Source organism: Cupressus sempervirens, chromosome 11 (assembly GCF_028749045.1).
Source record: "Cupressus sempervirens isolate cs-2001-9-10 chromosome 11, ASM2874904v1, whole genome shotgun sequence".
NCBI lineage: Eukaryota > Viridiplantae > Streptophyta > Pinopsida > Cupressales > Cupressaceae > Cupressus > Cupressus sempervirens.
Genome location: NC_143128.1, coordinates 798,356,546 through 798,376,846, shown reverse-complemented (window position 1 = coordinate 798,376,846; position 20,301 = coordinate 798,356,546). Strand labels below are relative to the sequence as shown.

Genomic DNA, 20,301 nt, shown 5'->3' with positions numbered 1-20,301 from the left:
AATGACACCACAACAATGAGAGCAGAGCAATACCTATGCACAGCAAAGAAATCAGCATAGAGAGGACATAGACATGTATGAGAATAAGGTCTGGCAATGTAGGGAGTCTTCTTTGAGATTAGCAGCCAGTTAACCATTTGAGATGTAGTGATTAATGTGTTTTCAGCTTAGTCTCAACCATAGATTGCAAACTCTGAGTACTCTTCTTTGAGTTGCCAAGTACTCTGTATTTTTTGTGCTGTGCAAATTTTCACAAGTTTAACTCTCGCATTTTTACAGACACAAATAAATGGGGGTAAAAATGTCAACACAGGAAAAGCACTAGTTAAAATGCATGTTTCACATGTCACTTTTGCCATAAAACCATGTGTTTTCTCTTTTAAGATGTAAATCTTCAATTTATTACATTTTGTAATTGAAGTTTACACAACAAATATGTATTTTTATGAGATTTTAATTTTTGGTGCTTACTAAGTTACCGAGTTTTTGTCAAGATTTTGCTCAGTTGAAAATTTTAGGCTTGCTGAGTACTCTCCAAGTCAGAGAAATATGGTCTCAACTAGTCTGATTAGAGATAAATGGTTCATCAGACTAAATAATTGTTTTCTCAAACTAAGTGTCACTCCAGCAAATCGTATACTTAACATGGAGCTTTACTTGCAACTCGTCTATAATCTCTCTTAGATTCATACTGCAATCAGTCTGCTTAAAGGGCACATATTCTGATTTTGATTGTTATTAATATTGTCTGTTTTTCCCTTAAAATTCCATTCCAAGGAGTGTATTTCTTTATAGTTATAATAAAAGATGTGTAATGTTGAGAGTTCAGACCTGTGAGTATTTGCAGTTCATATTTTCCACAGTATGTGTTTATAGATTAGTGTAATCCTATTTGATGCTTTTATTAGAGTTCATTTTATGCTCTTTAAGGTTAGGACTAAATTTTCCTATGCATGTTTCATCTTTTCTACTAATTAGTTGTTTCACTTGATGTCCTATGCAATATAACTGGTGTGTGTTTTCTACTAATTAGTTGTTTCACTTGATGTCCTATGCAATATAATTGGTGTGTCTCTACACCCACACACACACACATATATATTGATTTTTCCAGCATATTTTTATTGAAGATAGATTATGCATAAAATTAGGTAGTTTCGCATTCTATTTTTTAATAGTTTGCATCATTCATTCAAATGTGCAACTATAGGAAAACACTGCTTGTCTTGGAGTACCCCAAAATCCATTATTGAGCACTAACAGTTCCATCAATGCCCTCCATTTTGTCAAAGCTGTTTTAACATAACTTTCCACAATAATAATGAAATTTAAGGATTTTTAATTTGTATAAGAATTCAAGATTAACACCAGCTGGCTTCTTCCTACTGCAGAATCAACTCCATTCTCAAGCAGCTTCACGCACACAACAAAATTATCTTGTTCCATTAAACTCAGGTAATCCAAGGTAATTTTATCAAAGCAGAAAAGCAGTGATCCTCTCTCAGGTTCTTAAAAAAAAATAATCAATAAAATTCAAAATAAAATCAAAAAAAATATTACGACATTTTATTTGTAATTATATATTCATATTGGTGTGTAACACTGAATTGGGCCACAATTTGCAATATATATAACCAGATATGATAATACAATAACAGAGAAACAAGATAGCATCATGAATAGGAATTAGGTAACAATAATACCTTCAGCAGCTACAGTACAATTGCGCTCCAAACAAACTGCGCAAGGCTCACTATCTTCACTGGCAGTATTCATTGCTTCCAATCCATATTCCCTATATATAAACATATAAAAAGCAATTAATTTTTGACAGGTCTGTTGTAGTGGAATTATAATCTCCATGACTTTAATACAAAGATCCCCATAATTTCAGTTAAAAACTCAAAAGCAAACCTACAATGTAGGAGAGAACAATATTTAGAAGATTGTCATCTACATTCTTCAATAATAACTTTGAGAATAAGGATGTCATCTATAAATTAGTCAAACATCTTTTCACCCATTAATCTATACTTGCTATTTGAGAACTCAAACCCAATTTGTTTTTGCATCCCCACCAACATGAACTCGTAACCATACTCCAAGCAAGACATAAGTAAGATTGCATTAAACAAAAAGAAGTCATACTCTATGATTCTCAATCAATTTTTTTGTCAAACATAACCCATCCTAAAGCAATAACCAGACAACCAAGCCTCTGACATCATAAATAAACCATTAGCCACTGATCCTAACTAATATTTAAAAACCCAGTAAGTCCTATTTAGACTTCCGAATCACCAAGGAAATATGAATGTGACAACTAAGATCATTTATAGTAGGTTTTTGTCTTGGAGCACCTTTTCTGTAGATGGTCTGGAGTACGCCTCTCCAAAAATAGTAAAGAATATCATCTAACTAGGAATCCCCTCTCATCTACATTATCAACAGGCCATAGGACAAATACTAAATCGAACAATTTGATAAGATTTTACTCTCAAGCCAATTCCAAGCTCCAATGGGAAGCAAAACCGTTGAAGCTATTGTCATGTTTGCATCAGGATATCTGGCAGCATGCACTCTCCTCGAGTTTTCAAAAAGTTTGTTTCAAGATATCCTACAATATTTGCTCTCCTTATAATTCCAATGGGATGGTAGCAATCTATACAAAAGAGCATATGCTCATATCATTACTTATTAGTTCAAATTAAAGCTTTAGCATAATCGAATCTTGGAGATTATAATTCAACATCCATATTGTAAATAGTTGATCTCACTCTAGAGTAGACAGGCCTTTACCATCCGGGGAACACATGCTAACATGCACTCTCCTCGAGTTTTCAACAGGTTTGTTTCAAGATATCCTGCAATATTTGCTCTCCTTATAATTCCAATGGGATGGTATCAATCTATACAAAGAGCATATGCTCATATCACTACTTATTAGTTCAAAATAAAGCTTTAGCATTATCGAATCTTTGAGATTATAATTCAACATCCATATTCTAAACTGTTTACCTTCACTATAGAGTACACAGGCCTTTACCATCAGGGGAACACAAGCTCTATGAAGTATTTTCAAATAGCTAGAAAAAGCTATCCAAGACCATCTTATTACAAGGTAATTGGTAAATACTTGCTTATTAATAACAGAGACCGAAAGGTCAATTTATACAAAAGGAAGAGACGATGTTTCCTTAGGAAACGATCGTAAAGAATAGAAACATTCTATTCCAGAGAAAGCAAAAAACGAAAACAAACTAAAGCTAAAGATATTTACAAGATAACCATTAACTAATAATAGACGTCTTATCTATTATTGTAATACATCTTCTCTGTCCACATTCAACTATTCAGAAGCCATAAATTCCCTGGTTGTTAAATTCCCTGGTTCTTAGCCGTCTCAGTCTGTAATCGTGTTCTGGGAAGCAGATTCAACCATTTTCCATCAAGAAATCTGAAGTTTTTTCAAGCTTTTTTCAGCTAGGGCTGTTTTTTTCGAAACCCTAATTTTTGGGGTCGAAAAAAAATTTTGTTTGCAGATTCTTGGTGGGTTTTTCGAGAGCTCAACTGGGTTGTCGTCCGTTTTTTCTGGGTGCCTCGATTTTTGTGCCTCAATTTTCGAGCCAGCGGATTCAAAAAATGACAGCAGATTCCTTCTGGGTTTTTCGAGCTCTCTTTTGGGTCATTCTCTGATTCTTCTAGGTCTTCCGTATTTTTGCCTCGAAGAACGTGTCTTCACAGATTTTCACAGTTTTTCATTGAAAAACGTGCCATGGCATCTCTGACAAATATTCTGCTCGAGCATAATTCCAAATTCAATGGTCGCAATTATGGAACCTGGAAGCAGCGCATCATCGCAATCTTCGAATATCGAAACACCGATCAACTTGTTCTGGGTGTTAAGCAGCGTCCGACTTCTCCGGGTCTTGATCAAGATACATGGGATCTGAACAATCGAGAGGCAGTAATGCTTCTCAAACTCTCTGTAGCTGATGACCAGCTTTCTCAGATTCCATCCGGCAAGACAGCGGCCGAAATCTGGACACATCTAAAAGGTCTTCATGAGACTTCCGACAAGAGCAGAGCCTTCTTTCTGAAAAACACTCTGTTTTCTATTGTCATGGATGAGCGCACCTCACTCTAGGCACACCTGAATCGGATTCAGGAAATCCGTGATCAGTTACTTGCCATCGGTCGCAAGATGGAGGAAGAGGATATTGTGGTAATCACTCTTCGGAGTTTACCAAATTCCTATGAGCATTTTATCGAGACTCTCAACATCACATCCACTGGTGTTGATCTAAAGTTCACTGATCTCTGCACCCTGCTACTTCAGCAAAATCGGTGGAAACAACAGTTCGGTAGCAGCTCCAGTTCCACCTCCATTGAGCAAGCCTTTGCTGCGAAATCCTTTCAGAAGGATAAGGGCAAGTTTCAGCAACCATCTCAGCATAAGTCTTCTGCTCCAACATCCGATGGTACCAAAAAGAAGAACATTCAATGCAACTATTGCCACAAGTATGGTCACATGAAGGTTGCATGTCGGAAATGCTTAGCTGCCCAGTCTAAGCAATCAGGTTTGCAACCCAAAGCGAACAGTGCAGAGCACATTGAGCAGGTGGAATCTGCCTTTTATGCCTTCATGGCTAAAAGACCCGCAGATCATGCACAGTCATCTGCCTGGTACATTGATTGAGGTGCCTCTCGACATTTCACTCACCGCAGAGACTGGTTTACTGACTACCAGCCTTATTCAAATTCTGTTATCTTTGGTGGTGGAGAAGAGTACACGGTTGTTGGTAAAGGCAACATTCAAATTCAGTCTGTTGGGAGGAAGCTCATATTCCTTGATGTGTACTACGTTCCAGGGATGGAACTAAATCTACTCTCGGTCAGTCAGTTGCTGCGACATTCTCCACACTTGGCAGTCACCTTCAGTTCACATCAGTGCACCATCACTAATCGGGCGACTAAGTCTACTATTGCAGTTGGTCTTGAGGATCATGGTCTTTTCAGACTTACTGATTCTGGTGATTCTCAGGACTTAGCTATGGCTGCTCGGCAATCTTCCATCAGCTCACTTTGGCATCAGCGATATGGGCACTTAAATGTGCATTATCTCTCACAACTTGCTCGGGATGAGCTTGTTCTTGGTTTGCCAGAGATTCAAACCCAACACCTTGGAGTTTGTGACGCATGTCAGGCTGGGAAGCAACATCGCACACCTTTCCCCAATGGCGATTCTTGGCGAGCTTCTCAAGTACTTCAGCTTGTTCATGCTGATATCTGCGGCCCTATGGCCACTCCTTCTGTTCTTGGGTACAAGTATTTTCTGTTGTTTGTAGATGATTTCAGTAGAAAAATGTGGGTGTATTTCCTTAAAAAGAAATCCGATGCATTTATTGTATTTCAGAAGTTTAAACCCTTAGTTGAAAAAGAGTCTGGGAAATCTATTATTACTCTTAGATCAGACAATGGGGGGGAATTTTGTTCTAATGTTTTCTCCAGCTTCTTGGATACACATGGCATCCAACGCCAGTTCACCACACCCACACGCCACAACAGAACAATGTAGTTGAACGTCGGAACAGGACAATCACCGAGATGGTTCGTTCCATGCTCGAACACAGACATGTTCCGAAGCGTTTTTGGGCAGAAGCAGTTAACACTGCAATTTATCTGTTGAACCGGTCACCCACAGTGGCGGTCAAAGGTAAAACTCCGGAAGAGGCCTGGTCAGGTCGCAAGCCCAGAATCAGTCACCTGAAGGTTTTTGGCTCTCTTGCTTTTGTTTGGATCCCTGATGCTTCACGCACCAAGTTGGATGCCAAGAGTCAAAAACTGATGCTTGCTGGATATAGCAGTCTTCACAAAGCCTAACGCCTTATTGATGTTGAGACATCTCGTCTCATATACAGCCGCGATGTAGTCTTTGATGAGCAGCGAGGACCATTCATGCCTGTTTCTCCTGTTCCTGATCCAGCAGACCAGCCTATGCAGGTTCATGATTTGGGAATTCGGCTTCCATTAGGTCCACCTGATGGGAGGGCTCCAGTAGCTCCTACAGCTCCAGTCCTGCCAGTGATACCTGTACAGCCACCTCCGGCTTCTCCTGCAAGATCACCTCGTTTTGAAGATGCTTCACCTGAGTTTGATCCAGATTCTTCTGATCAGGATCCTGCTGATCAAGCATCTTCTAGTACTACTGTTGGTCATTCTCCTCTCCGGCCTAAGTGGTGGGCTAAGACACTTGCTGATCTTCATGATGATGAGCTCATTGATGGGAGAACTACTCAAAAAAAGAGCAAAACTATACATTCTGTTAACTTTGCTCTTATGGCCAACATTCACAGTGTGTTTGAACCTCAAACATATTCCGAGGCTAAAGGAATTCCAGAGTGGGAACAGGCCATGCAATCTGAACACCAGAGCCTGCTGAAGAACAACACTTGGGTCCTTTCTAATCTTCCCCCAGGGAAGAAACCCATTAGCTGCAAATGGGTCTACAAAATCAAATACAAATCAGATGGTACTTTGGATAAGTACAAAGCTCGTTTAGTGGCAAAGGGCTTTTCTCAGCGTCAGAGCATTGATTCTGAGGAGACCTTTGCTCCTACTGCAAAGATGAGCACCATCAGATTAGTCTTAGCCATGGCAACACAGTTTGGCTGGAAGGTCCATCAGATGGACGTAAAGAGTGCTTTCCTGAATGGTGATCTCCATGAAGAGGTCTACATGGCGCAGCCTCCTGGTTTCAAGGTTGCTGGTAAAGACCATCAGGTTCTCAGATTGGTAAAAGCTCTCTATGGTTTGAAGCAAGCCCCTCGAGCATGGTACATCAAGATTGATACGTACCTCAGTGATCAAGGCTTCAAGAGGAGTTCTTCAGACTCAAATCTGTACATCAAGACTACTGACAGTGACATCATCCTTCTGGTTATCTATGTGGATGATCTGATCATCACTGGCAGTTCGGCATCTTTGATTTAGGGAATCAAACAACACTTATGCCAGTCTTTTGATATGACTGACCTTGGGCCCATGCATTATTGCTTAGGTGTTGAAGTTTGGCAACAGTCTTCTGGTATATTCATCTCTCAGTCCAAATATGCCAGAGCCTTGTTAGACAAATTCCGAATGCAGGATTGCAAACCTGCATCTACACCTATGGAGAAAGGTCTCAAGTTATCAGCCAAGTCTGATTCTCTTTCCGTTGATGATACTACGTATAGGCAACTAGTAGGCAGCCTCATCTACCTATCTGCTACTAGGCCTGATATCAGCTTTGCAGTCAGCTATATTTCACGCTTTATGACAGCTCCTAAGGCTGATCATTGGATGGCAGCAAAGCGTGTGCTTCGTTATGTGAAGGGCACTTCTGATTATGGACTTCTGTATTCTCGGAGTTCTAATCCTAAACTCAGTGGGTTCACAGATTTAGATTGGGCAGGCTCTGTTGATGATAAAAAGTCAACATCTGGATATGTGTTCAGTTTGGGATCTGGTGCAGTCACATGGACCAGCAAGAAGCAGCAGGCAGTTTCTCTCTCTTCTACAGAGGCTGAATATAGAGGGACTGTTAAGGCAAGATGTGAAGCTGTTTGGCTTCGTCGGATGCTTGGGGATATGCAGATGTCACCAGCAGGACCGACTACTCTGTTTGTTGATAACGAAGGCGTTATCAAGTTAGCACGGAATCCAGTCTTCCATGAACGAACCAAGCATGTGGATGTTCATTGTCATTACATACGACAGCTGGTTGAAGACGGGACTATAGATCTGCAGTATGTTCCTACCTCAGATCAGACTGCAGACATTTTCACCAAGCCTCTTGGTCCTGATAAGTTTGTCAAATTCAGAGGACAGCTTGGTGTGTTAGATAGATTAACCATTAAGGGAGGGTATTACAATAATAGATAAGACGTCTATTATTGTAATACATCTTCTCTGTCCACGTTCAACTATTCAGAAGCCATAAATTCCCTGGTTGTTAAAAACTGTTACTGGGAATTGGATGCAAAAGAATATATGCAGTCAGTTACCTATAAAGTGCAGCACATTCATACGACCCTCTGTTATAAGACTCTCTGCCTACAAAAAGATCACCAATCCTTTTTGCCTTTTCTGTTTACATTAAATGTCCGACCATCACCAAAACAAAAAAGTACACAAGGATTTCTTTTAAAACTTCCATAGTTTTGTAAATAAACCATGATTCTATCCCCAGCATATAAAAACAGGGAATATGTTCCTTTAAGACTTCAACAATTTTGAAATAATCCATGATTCTAGAAAGTTGTTGATGTTTCAGATTGGACTAGCCAGATTTGTCCAATTCTCTCTAAACTTTTCAGTTGCTACATAGAGATTTTACCACTTTGCTTTGAACATTCCAGATTTTGGAACTTCTTCTACCTATTCCATGTTAATTAGAAGTTTTGAAACTGGTAACTACAAATAAAATCAACAATCCTTTTTGCCTTCTCTGTTTACAGTAACTGTCCAACCATCACCAAGACACAAAATACGGTAAAGAGTCTACTTAAAACTTCCACATTAACCCATGACTCTAGAGTTTTGTTGACATTTCTAACTAGACTGGCCAGATCTGTGCAATTTCGTTTGGACTTTTTAATTGCAACAGACATTTTTACAGTTCATTTTGAAAATTCCAGATTACTGAATTGCCTTTAAGTTTAAAATCCTTCAACTTAATCAAAATTGAGCCTGATAACTACGAAAAAATGACAAGTCTAAATAAGCTTGTAACAACAAAACTTATCACAACACAATTGCCTTATTTTCTAAACTTAGGGCTGGCAAAACCGTGAAAACTTGAACAAATTGAAAGACATCACAAGTAGCAAAAAGTTGTAAAATATAATGCAGATATTCCCATTGGAGATTTCAGCACAAGCATTTAAAATAAAGTGTTTACACAAGTCTAAGCATATAACAATGATAAAAAACAAGTATATATCCATGTCTAAATATATATCAGCAATTAATACGGTATCCCTTTAACCATATTTTCCACATGTTGGTAGTTATTAACCTATTACAGATACCCCAAGGACAAAATGCAAAGCAATTGCATAAGAGAAGTAACAAACAGAGTATAGCAAAGATGAAATTAGAAGAAGAAAGGCTTCCATTTCTAGCAGTCTTCAGAATACCCACCCTTGAATGGGTTTGTTTGTGTTAAAAATACTCTCATTTGAATATTCAATACTAAAAACAATAAGCTGATTAGTATGTTGTGTTCCAGTTATAGATTGAACTAGTGTTATTTATTTCCTGATTCATCTGAGCAAGAATTTTGTTTTGCTGAAAGCTTGAATGCAGCTCAAGTAAAACATAAGTAAATAAGAGGAGGATTTATTCCACAAGTAATGGCAATAAAAAACAGGAGGAACAAAAACGGAAAAACTCATTTCAGGCAGGAGACCATTACCCTGAATGAAAAGAACACCATCCCCGTTATTGACCTCAAGATGAATCTCGACATGGTAACTCGTTCTATAATTTTCTTGCTGTTGAAGATTGTAGCTGCGACAGAGATCTTTATCTCTGGAAATATGGACGTTATTACCGTTATAAGCACAAGAATATGAAGAGTTGTAATTGTAATCAAGTGTCACATTTTGGGAAATTGGTGAGACATTCAGTTGGAAGGTGAAGAGTCTCTCCTTTAGTAATATATATTGCATCTAACGATGAGCATTGTAGGTGAAGAGTCTCTCCTTTAGTAATATATATCGCATATAATGATGAGCATTGTACACTTGAATTCATATTATCAATAAAATGATCTTTTGTTGTGTGGCCGGGTTTTTCTCTTTTCATTCTCGAGGGGTTTTCCCAGGATATATTCTGATGTTGATTATCTCTCTTTTATGATCTCTTTATTGCTGTTTATCATCTTTAGTTTCTGGGCTCAAGATTTAACATGGTATCAGAGCCAGATTGGTAGCAGCATGATTGATGTGTTCACTTCCAATTTTGGTTCTCTTTTGATTCCGCACATTTTTTCTAACATTTGTGCATACAGTTCATTGGAGCATAATGGATGATAAATCATTCTTTAGATGCCTTGTAAAAACGTTTCCTTTCTCAAGCTATTTTATAAGTCCTAGTTTGAGCACAATGATATAAGTTTTATTGGTTTATTATTTTTTTTAGGATTTTGTCTCCTGCTCGTATGCTCTCCTGCTGGAATTTCCTTTCATCTAGTTTAGCGTGACTGTTGGCTTTTCACTTTGTCATTTAATATTTCCATCGATAGTTCTCCGTTTGACGTCAAGTTGTTTCATTTCAGTATGATTGTATGTTTCTCCATGGCTCTTCTTTATTCCAGGATGGATATGTGCTTCCAACGTGGCCTTATTATCTATTGACTTCCATTCCTTTTATAATGGCAGTTCAAATCTCAAGTCTTTTCTTTTATGAGTTGGCGGCTATAATGATTATGGTTTTGTATGGTTATAGGTTTCTGACCTTGCTGGCAGTAATGTCCAGATTCATGCTTCGTCCACTATTTTTTGACATTCCGTCTGTTATATCTCTTCGTGCCACTTAATTTTGTTCCTCACTTCCGTTCCTTTTATAACGGCAGTTCAAATCTCAAGTCTTTTCTTTTATGAGTTGGCGGCTATAATGATTATGGTTTTGTATGGTTATCAGTTTCTAACCTTGCTGGCAGTAATGTCCAGATTCTTGCTTCGTCCACTATTTTTTGTCATTCCATCTGTTATATCTCTTCATGCCACTTAATTTTGTTCGTCACAGTGATTTCCTGATACCGTTTTTAAATATATCTATCTGGTCTTTGGTCGTAGTGGAGGAGGTCATTTGCAATATTGTATTAGTCTTTTAACTGCAGTCTAATAGTTTTCAAGCCCTTCATCTTTTGTGCAATTTCATAAAAACTTATGTCAGGTGACTATCAAAAGAGGGTTTTCTATTACTTCTGGCGACTGATATTATATGTCTCTACCATGTTTTGCAGACAGTTTAAGTTTATCTTCTCTGATTATGTGGTCTATGCATTCTTTCAAGGGATTTGGTGTGATATCATTCATTCTTGTATCTGAGAACATTGGGTTTCCATGAGCAGCTCAGGTAGTAGAAGTATTTCCTTCTGACCAATTCGAGATTCTCATATTTCGCTCATGGAAATTTGTGCTTACTATCGTTTGCTTCAGTTGGAAACTGTGAGTGAAAAATGTATTCATTGTTATTTCCTTTGATTTCAGATCATTCTAAGTTTGATTTTTATGTGTAACGCATTTTAGTCTATGATAATTTTTTACTCTTTTATTTGATCATATTCGATCTTTTAGCACTCCCTCATCATAGTTTATATAGATTTACTTGTATAAGCCTTTTCATATTGTCATAAGTCTCCCATAAAATGCAGGATGATAAGAGTTTGGCAATATTTTGGATGATAAGAGTTTGAAAATATATATATTTGTGTTATCCTCCGGTCTGTGTAAGCTCGGGATAGATTTCTAGATTTCTAGGTTCGCGCGTAATCCTTGAGTGACCAGGATGGCCTAGTCTTTCTGTTGGATCATATTTCTAAATCTTTTTGCAATAAAATCTTAAACTCTGTATCTAGCTTGGAAGGCAGATGCAACTTTAATGGTCTTGCACTGTAGTGGATATGATATCTATGATTCTCAATAGCGAAGCATAGTGACTCTTTATGAGGCATTGGTTTGCAACAGTTGGACATTGGTTTAGAGATAAGCATTCTATTTTGTTTAGTTCATGAATTTATCCAACTCGAATTACTATTCTTTTTGATAAGTTGATCTTATCTCTCTTGGTTGCAGGATGCAATAAGAAGCAATGATTAAAAGGGAGAAGTTTTGGCTTCAGAGGGAGGCTTCATATAATTAAGAGGGGGTGTTTGTGGAACCCCAATTATTCTCATATATGCTTGTGATGCTTGTGGCATTTGAGACTTAAATGGAACTAAGTCTTGCTTTTTGTTATGCCTATTTCTATTCTTGTGCGAATAAATAAGATTGTAAGAATCAGCTATGATAACTCTTTCCCTCTGGGAGTGATCATCATGTGGAGAGAATCCGTGATGACATCATGTGGAGAGAATCCGTGATGGGAGTTGGATGTTATGTTGAGCAATTCCATGATTGTTCATGTGTGGAGAATCTGTGATTAAAGGCTTAGCTGGGATTCTTACATATCTGTCATGTTGAGAGATTTCATGAGAAAATTGTTCTCAGTGTCATGTTGAGAGATTCCATGAAAACATCATAAAAACTGTTTGTGTTTTCTGCAAGATTTTATGTTGACTGATTCCATGAAATTTTATAGGATCCATGTGATTAGATTTTATCATTCACGATTTGGTTGCAGCCTTGTGTGATTGATTAAGTTAAAGATCTCTCTCTGGCTAAGAGAGAGTGTTGAAGATTGTTGCTGCAATAGAGATCTTTATCTCTGAAAATATGGATGTTATTACCATTATAGTCACCTTCAGCTGAAAAGGACACTTATGTTTAAATTGTAATATTAAGCATAATGACATGTGTCATACAACATGAGTTAAGGATGGAAATACGAAGAATTGTAATTGTAATCAAAAGTCACATTTTGGGAAATTGATTGTAATATTAAGCATAATGGCATGTGTCATACAACATGAGTTAAGGCATGGAAATGCGAAGAGTTGTAATCATAATCAAAAGTCACATTTTGGGAAATTGGTGAGACCTTCGATTGGAATGTGAAGAGTCTCTCCTTAAGTTATAAATATCACATCTAGCGATAGGCAATGTACACCTGAATTGATATTTTAATAAAATGATCTTTTGTTGTATGGCTGGGTTTTCCACATCATTCTTGAAGGGTTTTCCTAGGATATCTTCTGGTGTTGATTATATCTCTTTTATGATTTCTTTATTGTTATTTATCATCTTTAGTTTCTGGGCTCCAGATTTAACACTTGCTACTGAAAATATCTTGTTATTTATGTGTACATTTCAAATTTGGTCATGTACACACAGAATGTAGATGGGGCTGTAATGTGCAACAATTGTGCAGCACCCAAGCAGGCCATTTTATTTCAATAATCCTATTTTTCATCATTTATTGGAAGTTGACCTTAAGACAAGTGGAAAATGAAGATCTCTTGTTTTCAATGGTAAAACAATATTCAAGTTTGGATATATTCTCTCTGGTAGACTTAAAATTCAGTTCAAGATGCTGACAAAATGGGGCTGTAATGTGCAACAATTGTGCAGCACCCAAGTAGGCCATTTTATTTCAATAATCCTATTTTTCATCATTTATTGGAAGTTGGCCTTAAGACAAGTGGAAAATGAAGATCTCTTGTTTTCAATGGTAAAACAAAATTCAAGTTTGGAAATATTCTATCTGGTAGACTTAAAATTCAGTTCAAGATGCTGACAAGATGATTCTAGTTCACAATGGTGACAAAAATATACTTTCATCTTTTGAACACTACTTTTCAGCAACTCTAATTCTAAACTGTTGTCTAATTCACACAACTCTGTTTGGCTCTAATGGTAGATTTTGTCATGTCAAAATTGTACAATATTCCAGATTGAGAATGAAAAGAAAGAGTCATTATGATCAAAATAATTTTAAGCTAAATTCATTATAAGCTTAAATGTAGTGAAGAATACCTGGCAATATTTAGTATACTCATAAGAGGGAGTGAAAGAAAGCTTGATGGAGCATAAGGTGGTAGACTTAATTCTGAGTTAGGTAACAACAGTGGCTCAAGCCAATGGCGACCCCATATTCTAGCCACTTCAAGTGGTATCCATCTACAAGATAAAATATAAATATAGAGGTTAAGCTTGTAGTTACCAAATAAGCACTCGATCTCCCACATGATCATACTCCACATCTTCAATTAATAGAAATAGATATACATCGATAATCATAAATTTAAAGTTTGGGTTCCAAATTCAAAATACCCATTGCAATTCAAAGTTGTTCGACTAGCGCCCCGTGCTAGTAGAATCTGAAAGAGTAAAAATATGTTGAAGTTGCATGAGTCCAAAGGAACCATTCACCATAATCAGTCCTTTTAAACACAAAGAAATAAATGTGTCAAACAGTTCTAAGATACAAAAGATTAAAATTCAAAAATACCTGACAACACTGTATATTGCCTCCACAGGCTGCATAATGTAAAGGAGTGCTTCCAGCTCCTGAAGAAAAGGTAATCCGTTAATATGACATAAAACATAAGATTTAATAGCTCATCATCAATTTGAAAGGAACAATGTAACATGAGTGGCCACTCTAAATTTGAAAATTTCATAAAAATCAAACCTATTAGATCCATTGAAGTGCCATAATGAAATGTAGCAGCTGACACATCTGCATTCAGATCAAGAAGCAATTGCACACAATCAAAGTGTCCATTAAGCACAGCCATGTGAAGAGCTGTAATCCCAACATCTGCTGCCCTATTCACAAATTTGGAAAGTGCACTGCACCAAGTATATACAGCAAAAGTAAATCCACAATATCAATTTTCAACACTCAAATACGATAAAGTTTACATTAAGATAACTTACTTCAAATCAAACAAGCGTCCCATAGGTGGAGCATCATCCTTTTTACCAGAAGAGGAAGATACACTCAAATTGTAAGGAGCACTGGGTACAAAGTCTGCAACGACAAGCCTGATGCATCTTGTGTGACCATTTACTGCTGCAAAGTGCAAGGCAGTCCTACCACTGAGGTAATCTGCTTTTGTAACCTAATACCCAAAGGGCTATTAGCAGTGTATTTTGAATATCGCTAAAAATTCTTAATGGGTTAGCTGTTAAACTTTTTTAGGCAGAAACAAGTCTAGTCATATCAAGTAAAATGTACATACATTTGCTTTGTACAGAAGAAGAGTTTGCGCAACTTCCCAATGCCCATATCTACAAGCTTGCATCAAAGCTGTCTGCATTCATAAGCAGACAGATAGAATCTTACATTGAGCATATCATGCAATTCACTAAAACCTACAGTGTAATACTTGTATGTAAGCCAAAGAAGAGCAGCCAATTCATTTGCCAATATCAAGCTCGTCATATTTAAACAACAAAGGAGTTTTGCCTAATGATCACTCGATATCTAAATTAAATAAATTAGATTGGTAAAGAAAAGGTCCTTCCCTAATCACCAACAGGTCACTTTGCACTACTATTTGTTTGCTTCATTAAAGAAATTAATATGGCAGAAGAGTTCATTCCTAATTATTCAGAGATCACTTCTAATTAATCATGTGGTCGATGTTACAAAGTAGCAAAATCACTTTCTCAACACAATCAAGTCAAGTGTTGACTATTGCTGGTAATTTTTGTTAACCATATAAGGTTTGATTTTTACGGGTTTCATGTTTCTTAAGCTTATAAGGTTCCATCTTCTATACAGAACATGTCCCTAAAACAGTTTTACAGGGAAGATACCACAAGCAGGGAGCTACTTAAGAATCTGAATTACAGAAGTGACACTTAGCTTGCAATTTAAATAAATTAAAATAAACTATTATTCATTTTCCTGACATCAAGAAGAATCTGTTATTAATTAAGGATTTACTATTGCTTGTAGGTTATTGACATTGTGTAGAAGAATAAATAATGTATATTATTCTAAAACTCCCCTTAACTATAGCAGTTTATGACGGCCTCCGAATACATGAAAGCTAAACATCATACATATTTAGTTATGCATCACACTTTTACATCTCAGCCGAGGTTCTGGTGTCCTAGGCATCATCTGCACTTGGTAATTTTCTTTGTTTTTCCGTGGTTCTTGTCATGAGTAAGGATTGCATAGATTTCATAATGTATAGAAGGTTACATCTCTTGGTTACTAATCTGATTATCACATCATGTGTGCTTTGAAGCTCCCCTTACCTTCTATAACCTCCTTTCTCCTACAACATAATTGTAATTGTGCATTATAACCCATAAGACTCTTCTGTGCACTTTGAACATTCACAAGGATGGGATGGTTCCTTCTTCACTGAGGTTTAATGCACCAGGTGACAGTGATCAATGAATATCCCCTAGATAATTTTTCCACAAAAATAATTGATCTCAGACATCCCAAAAAGAATTGCATAATTTTCATAAGCATAAGAGATTAACATCTCGCACAGCAATATGGTAATCACATCAATTGTGCCATGGTGAGATTTCAGCCCACATTATTACCTCCTGTCACTGGGGTTTAACGCCAAGTAATGGGTATCATGATGCATATCCCTAGACAAATTTTCTACAAAAAACTTTGATCTCAGACATTCAAAAAAGGATTACATACATTTCTTCGTGCATAAGAGGTTTACATCTCACACAAAATTGGTATGTCACTCGTGAACAATTTGGAAGTCACATAAATTGTGTATTGAAGTTACCATTATCATGTGTTTATTATCATTTTAATGTTTTCCAATTACTCGCCATTGTGACAATTAAGCCCACTTTACTTTGCCCTGCCCATTACATGTAATGGATTATGCCCAATAAAGGATGAGGTTTTTGGGTGTGCTTTGACCGTTTGCAGAGTTGGGATGATTACTCCTTCAGCGGGGTCTAATAACCAACCAGGTTACAGGGATCAAGATGCATATCCCCAAGAAAATTTCTCCTCAAGAGATTTTGATCTCTGACAATTCCAATAAGTATGAGTTAAAACTTGAACTCTGGGGCTCAACAACTCAAAAGTATAAATTTTGTGTCTTCTTTTCACGAAGAGCATTGGGAGTATAAGTATTTTCTGTCTATTTCTTTTCCAAGAAAACTGTCATGTGCCAAATATGTAAGAACGCAGCCAATGCCAAGGGAAGAACGAACAATGTTCCTGGTAACGTTTTAGGTCAAAAAATGGGTTAATGTATCTCCCTCTTATTTCCTAAGTTGTCATGTTGCTGCAGCCAGACAAAACATGCTTGGAAAACGACGGCAGCTTGTAATATGCAGACTTAAAGAACATACCTGGCCACAGTAATTCCTAGAATTCACATCAGCTCCGTGCTCGAGCAGCAAATTTACGATCTGTTCACATTCAAAAATTCTGAATAGGACTATAAGAAGTGTAACCATTATAAAAGTCATATAGCATAATGAACCGAGCCACCTAAAACGGCTACCTACCTCGCTGTGGCCTTTAGCAGCTGCAAAATGAAGAGGCGAATTCAACCCGCCAAAGGTAGAATATCTGGCTAGACAGGGATTGAAATCCAAGAGCATGCGAGCCTCCACCAAATCCCCATCTCTTGCAGCAGATACCAAGCGTTCCCCTGATGCAGAGCATCCAAGGGAATTACCCATTGAAATAATATGAATTTAATTGGGTCTTTATAAGACTACAAATATCACAGCTATCTCAACCAACAAAGGTTTGAAGCTTAAGATTATACTGCTCTCCTTGCAAGATAGGATCTCCTTCTATCGGCTTCGATCGGCAGGATCTTTCATCAATCTTTATTCTCGTCTCTTCAAAGAGAGAAACTGAACAAAAGTAAACATCAGACCAACAAAAATTCTGGTTTTGATTTCAATCAGGACTTTTAGTCCTTACATTCACATTTTCAAAGACCTGACATGCGGACATCCAAACCACTAAATTCAAAATATCCCAATCTAATATTTATCCAAATCAATCAATACATTGTCAAGCCAGGACTACAGTGTAACCCCTACCACTCTCTCTGTGACATTACAATGTCTTCAAAAGATGCCTTCATTCAAAGTGCAAAGCAAAATTCTGATTAGTTAATCAATTACCAATGCGGAAGGCTCAATGGGTTACGCCGCCTAAACTTCGTAAGAGTAAGACCTAAATCGAAATCTTCTTCACCACACTAAACCTACCAATGAAGTTCGGCAGACCTCGGTAAAAATCAGTGACTGTTTTACAGAGGATACAATAAAGCAGCTAATGCTCACCGTTTCGAAAATACACTGCCATATAACCAATTGGGCAACATTAATTATACGGTCACAATAGAGAAGGACTCCTTACACAATTGCAGAGCAACGTGTTATCGTGCTGCAACATAAAATCTAAAAAAGGAAAATTCTCTGTGCCCAAATCCCTCTGGATCAAACTTGCCTTATTGAAGGACCTTTGTTTCTCCAAAAAATACTAGATTTTTAAGGGCAATCTTATTTGGGTGTAGATATTTACAGAGCCATCCGAAAATAACACACCAACCACCCCCCTGGATATGTGGGCTTCAAAATGCTAACTTTACCAAGCTGTAAGGCTACAAAAGTTCAAAAGACCCCAGATTTATAAGCCCACATCGTGTCAGAAACCAAACAAAAAATGAGTCCAATGTTTTGTAAACCCGATTTTATCGCAGTAAATGTTGGAAACTTATCCGTTTTCTACTGAATTTCAGGGTTATGGACGTTATGTTTAGGTTAAAGTGATCAACCGTCCGATGTATCAGTATCTTGCACGTAATCGTCACCGTACGCGTGTCGCATTAGCCATAAGGTCCACTTCATATGGCCTTCAAATTATAACGTTTTAAATGTTGACCAGAGAAACAGAGAAACATAAGACTAGTTTTGTGATGTGTAAAAGAGACGATGATTTCAAAGATAATTAGAGCTTGGAATGTAATGTAGATGCTTCTAGGCGATCTACACCCCATCCAAAGATCATAGCAAAGATTTGGAATCAAGGTAGGAGGGATTAAGTCCTAGTCTTCTTTTTTTTTTTTGGTTTATTGAATATTTTTTTATACAAATATCACTAATGATTAATTTAAATGGACAAATATTATAACTTAATATTTTATTATTATAATATTTTAAATTATTTAATTATAATTAGAGTAAATTCTTATGAATTACAAGAGTACTTAGTTTAATCTTTGATGAATATGAAAAAATGTTTTTTTATTTTTTTATTTAAATTTATTTTCTAACACAGTCATTTGAAAGACATTTTGAATACAATTCAATTTTAGCAACACAATAAATCAATTAATAAATAAACTAACACTTGCACCAATAAGGTGCAATGTATTAGTCCATATCAACATATGTTGTGTGGTATTTAAGAGATATATTTGTATACAATCAATATATTAAATAACATTAATAAAATTAAAAACTGGCATTAGACTAATAAATTTAAGGAAATAATTTTATTTTATTTTTGGTTTTGAAAAATAGTATATAATTTCAATTTCAATCATCTTGTCATTTATTACCAACTAATAATGAGCTAATGTATACATTACATTATTACATATAAACATTATGCACAAGAATTTCAAATGCTCATACTTATTCTAAAATTGGGGGAAGATGATATAAATGTTTGACTAAATCATATAAGTTTCAAAATCCTTGGAATCTTCAAAGAGTATTGGTATAATTCTATCTTATAATGGAAGATTAAATGCTTCACAACGTAAAAAAAATTAGAAGTAGATGAATAGTTGCAACCCCATGCCCTGATGTTTGCAACAAATCATTTCCTCTCATCCTCTACATCATATGCTTAGATATCAAAGCGTTAACACTTGATAACACAAGTACTTCGCACTATGTTTGGTATGCATAAAATAAGGGAAACAAACACATTAAACCCTGTCATAAAACACATTACTAAATCCTAATTGTTGTGGGAAGTGAGCATTAAAGGTATTTGTCCAACAAAATGTTAAAAAGGCTCATGTACCATGGATACTATCTGTAATTGAGATGTGGAAGAATGTGAAGGGAGTAGTTGTTGCTTCTTGCATGAAAGTCAGTTTTCTTTCTTCATCCAATTTGTTAATCAACCAAATAACTAGATATACACGGGTATTGCTTCTTGTAACCTTACACAGTTCAAATTGTTTCTTCCTATGCAAAGAAGTCAATACAGTCGATCTATATTTAAAGAACTTTGGAAAAAGGGTCAGAGATATTAGAAGAACTTGGAAACAACATAAAATGCATGCATCAATGTAGAGCTTTGAAGTCCATGTTACAAGAGGTTAATGCTTTAGTACAAGAATTAAACATGGCCTTCCATCTTTCAGTCACATTTCTTATTCCACATAATCACAAAAAATACAAAAGAGCAGTGGATTCTATCGCTTGATTCTCTAAATAATTTATCACAGGCAATACAACATGATTCAATTCAATCCAATGAATCTTAGATCTTAAAAGAAAATCATAAAGAAACATCAGAATTATCCCCACTGCAAGACCACAACCTTACAAGAAAAGTAGAAAGTAGTTATTTGTTAGTAGTTATTGGTCAACGATCTTGGAAGAA

General features: G+C 36.5%; 1 protein-coding gene across 1 annotated transcript in view; it reads right to left on the bottom strand.

The window, feature by feature from the left end:
* Window positions 1–18,276, bottom strand: part of LOC149531993 (E3 ubiquitin-protein ligase XBAT33-like) — a 32,835-nt gene extending 14,559 nt beyond the window's left edge. The window contains exons 1-10 of the mRNA XM_089811435.1: window positions 17,799–18,276; window positions 17,166–17,522; window positions 17,007–17,066; window positions 14,894–14,965; window positions 14,589–14,773; window positions 14,341–14,501; window positions 14,158–14,216; window positions 13,980–14,026; window positions 13,683–13,826; window positions 1,704–1,795 (exon numbers count right to left, since the gene is read on the bottom strand). Coding sequence (XP_089667561.1) covers window positions 1,704–1,795; window positions 13,683–13,826; window positions 13,980–14,026; window positions 14,158–14,216; window positions 14,341–14,501; window positions 14,589–14,773; window positions 14,894–14,965; window positions 17,007–17,066; window positions 17,166–17,342 — 997 coding nt within the window. The 5' untranslated portion in view covers window positions 17,343–17,522; window positions 17,799–18,276. The remainder of the gene's footprint in view (window positions 1–1,703; window positions 1,796–13,682; window positions 13,827–13,979; window positions 14,027–14,157; window positions 14,217–14,340; window positions 14,502–14,588; window positions 14,774–14,893; window positions 14,966–17,006; window positions 17,067–17,165; window positions 17,523–17,798) is intronic.
* Between the last annotated feature and the right edge of the window lie 2,025 nt (window positions 18,277–20,301).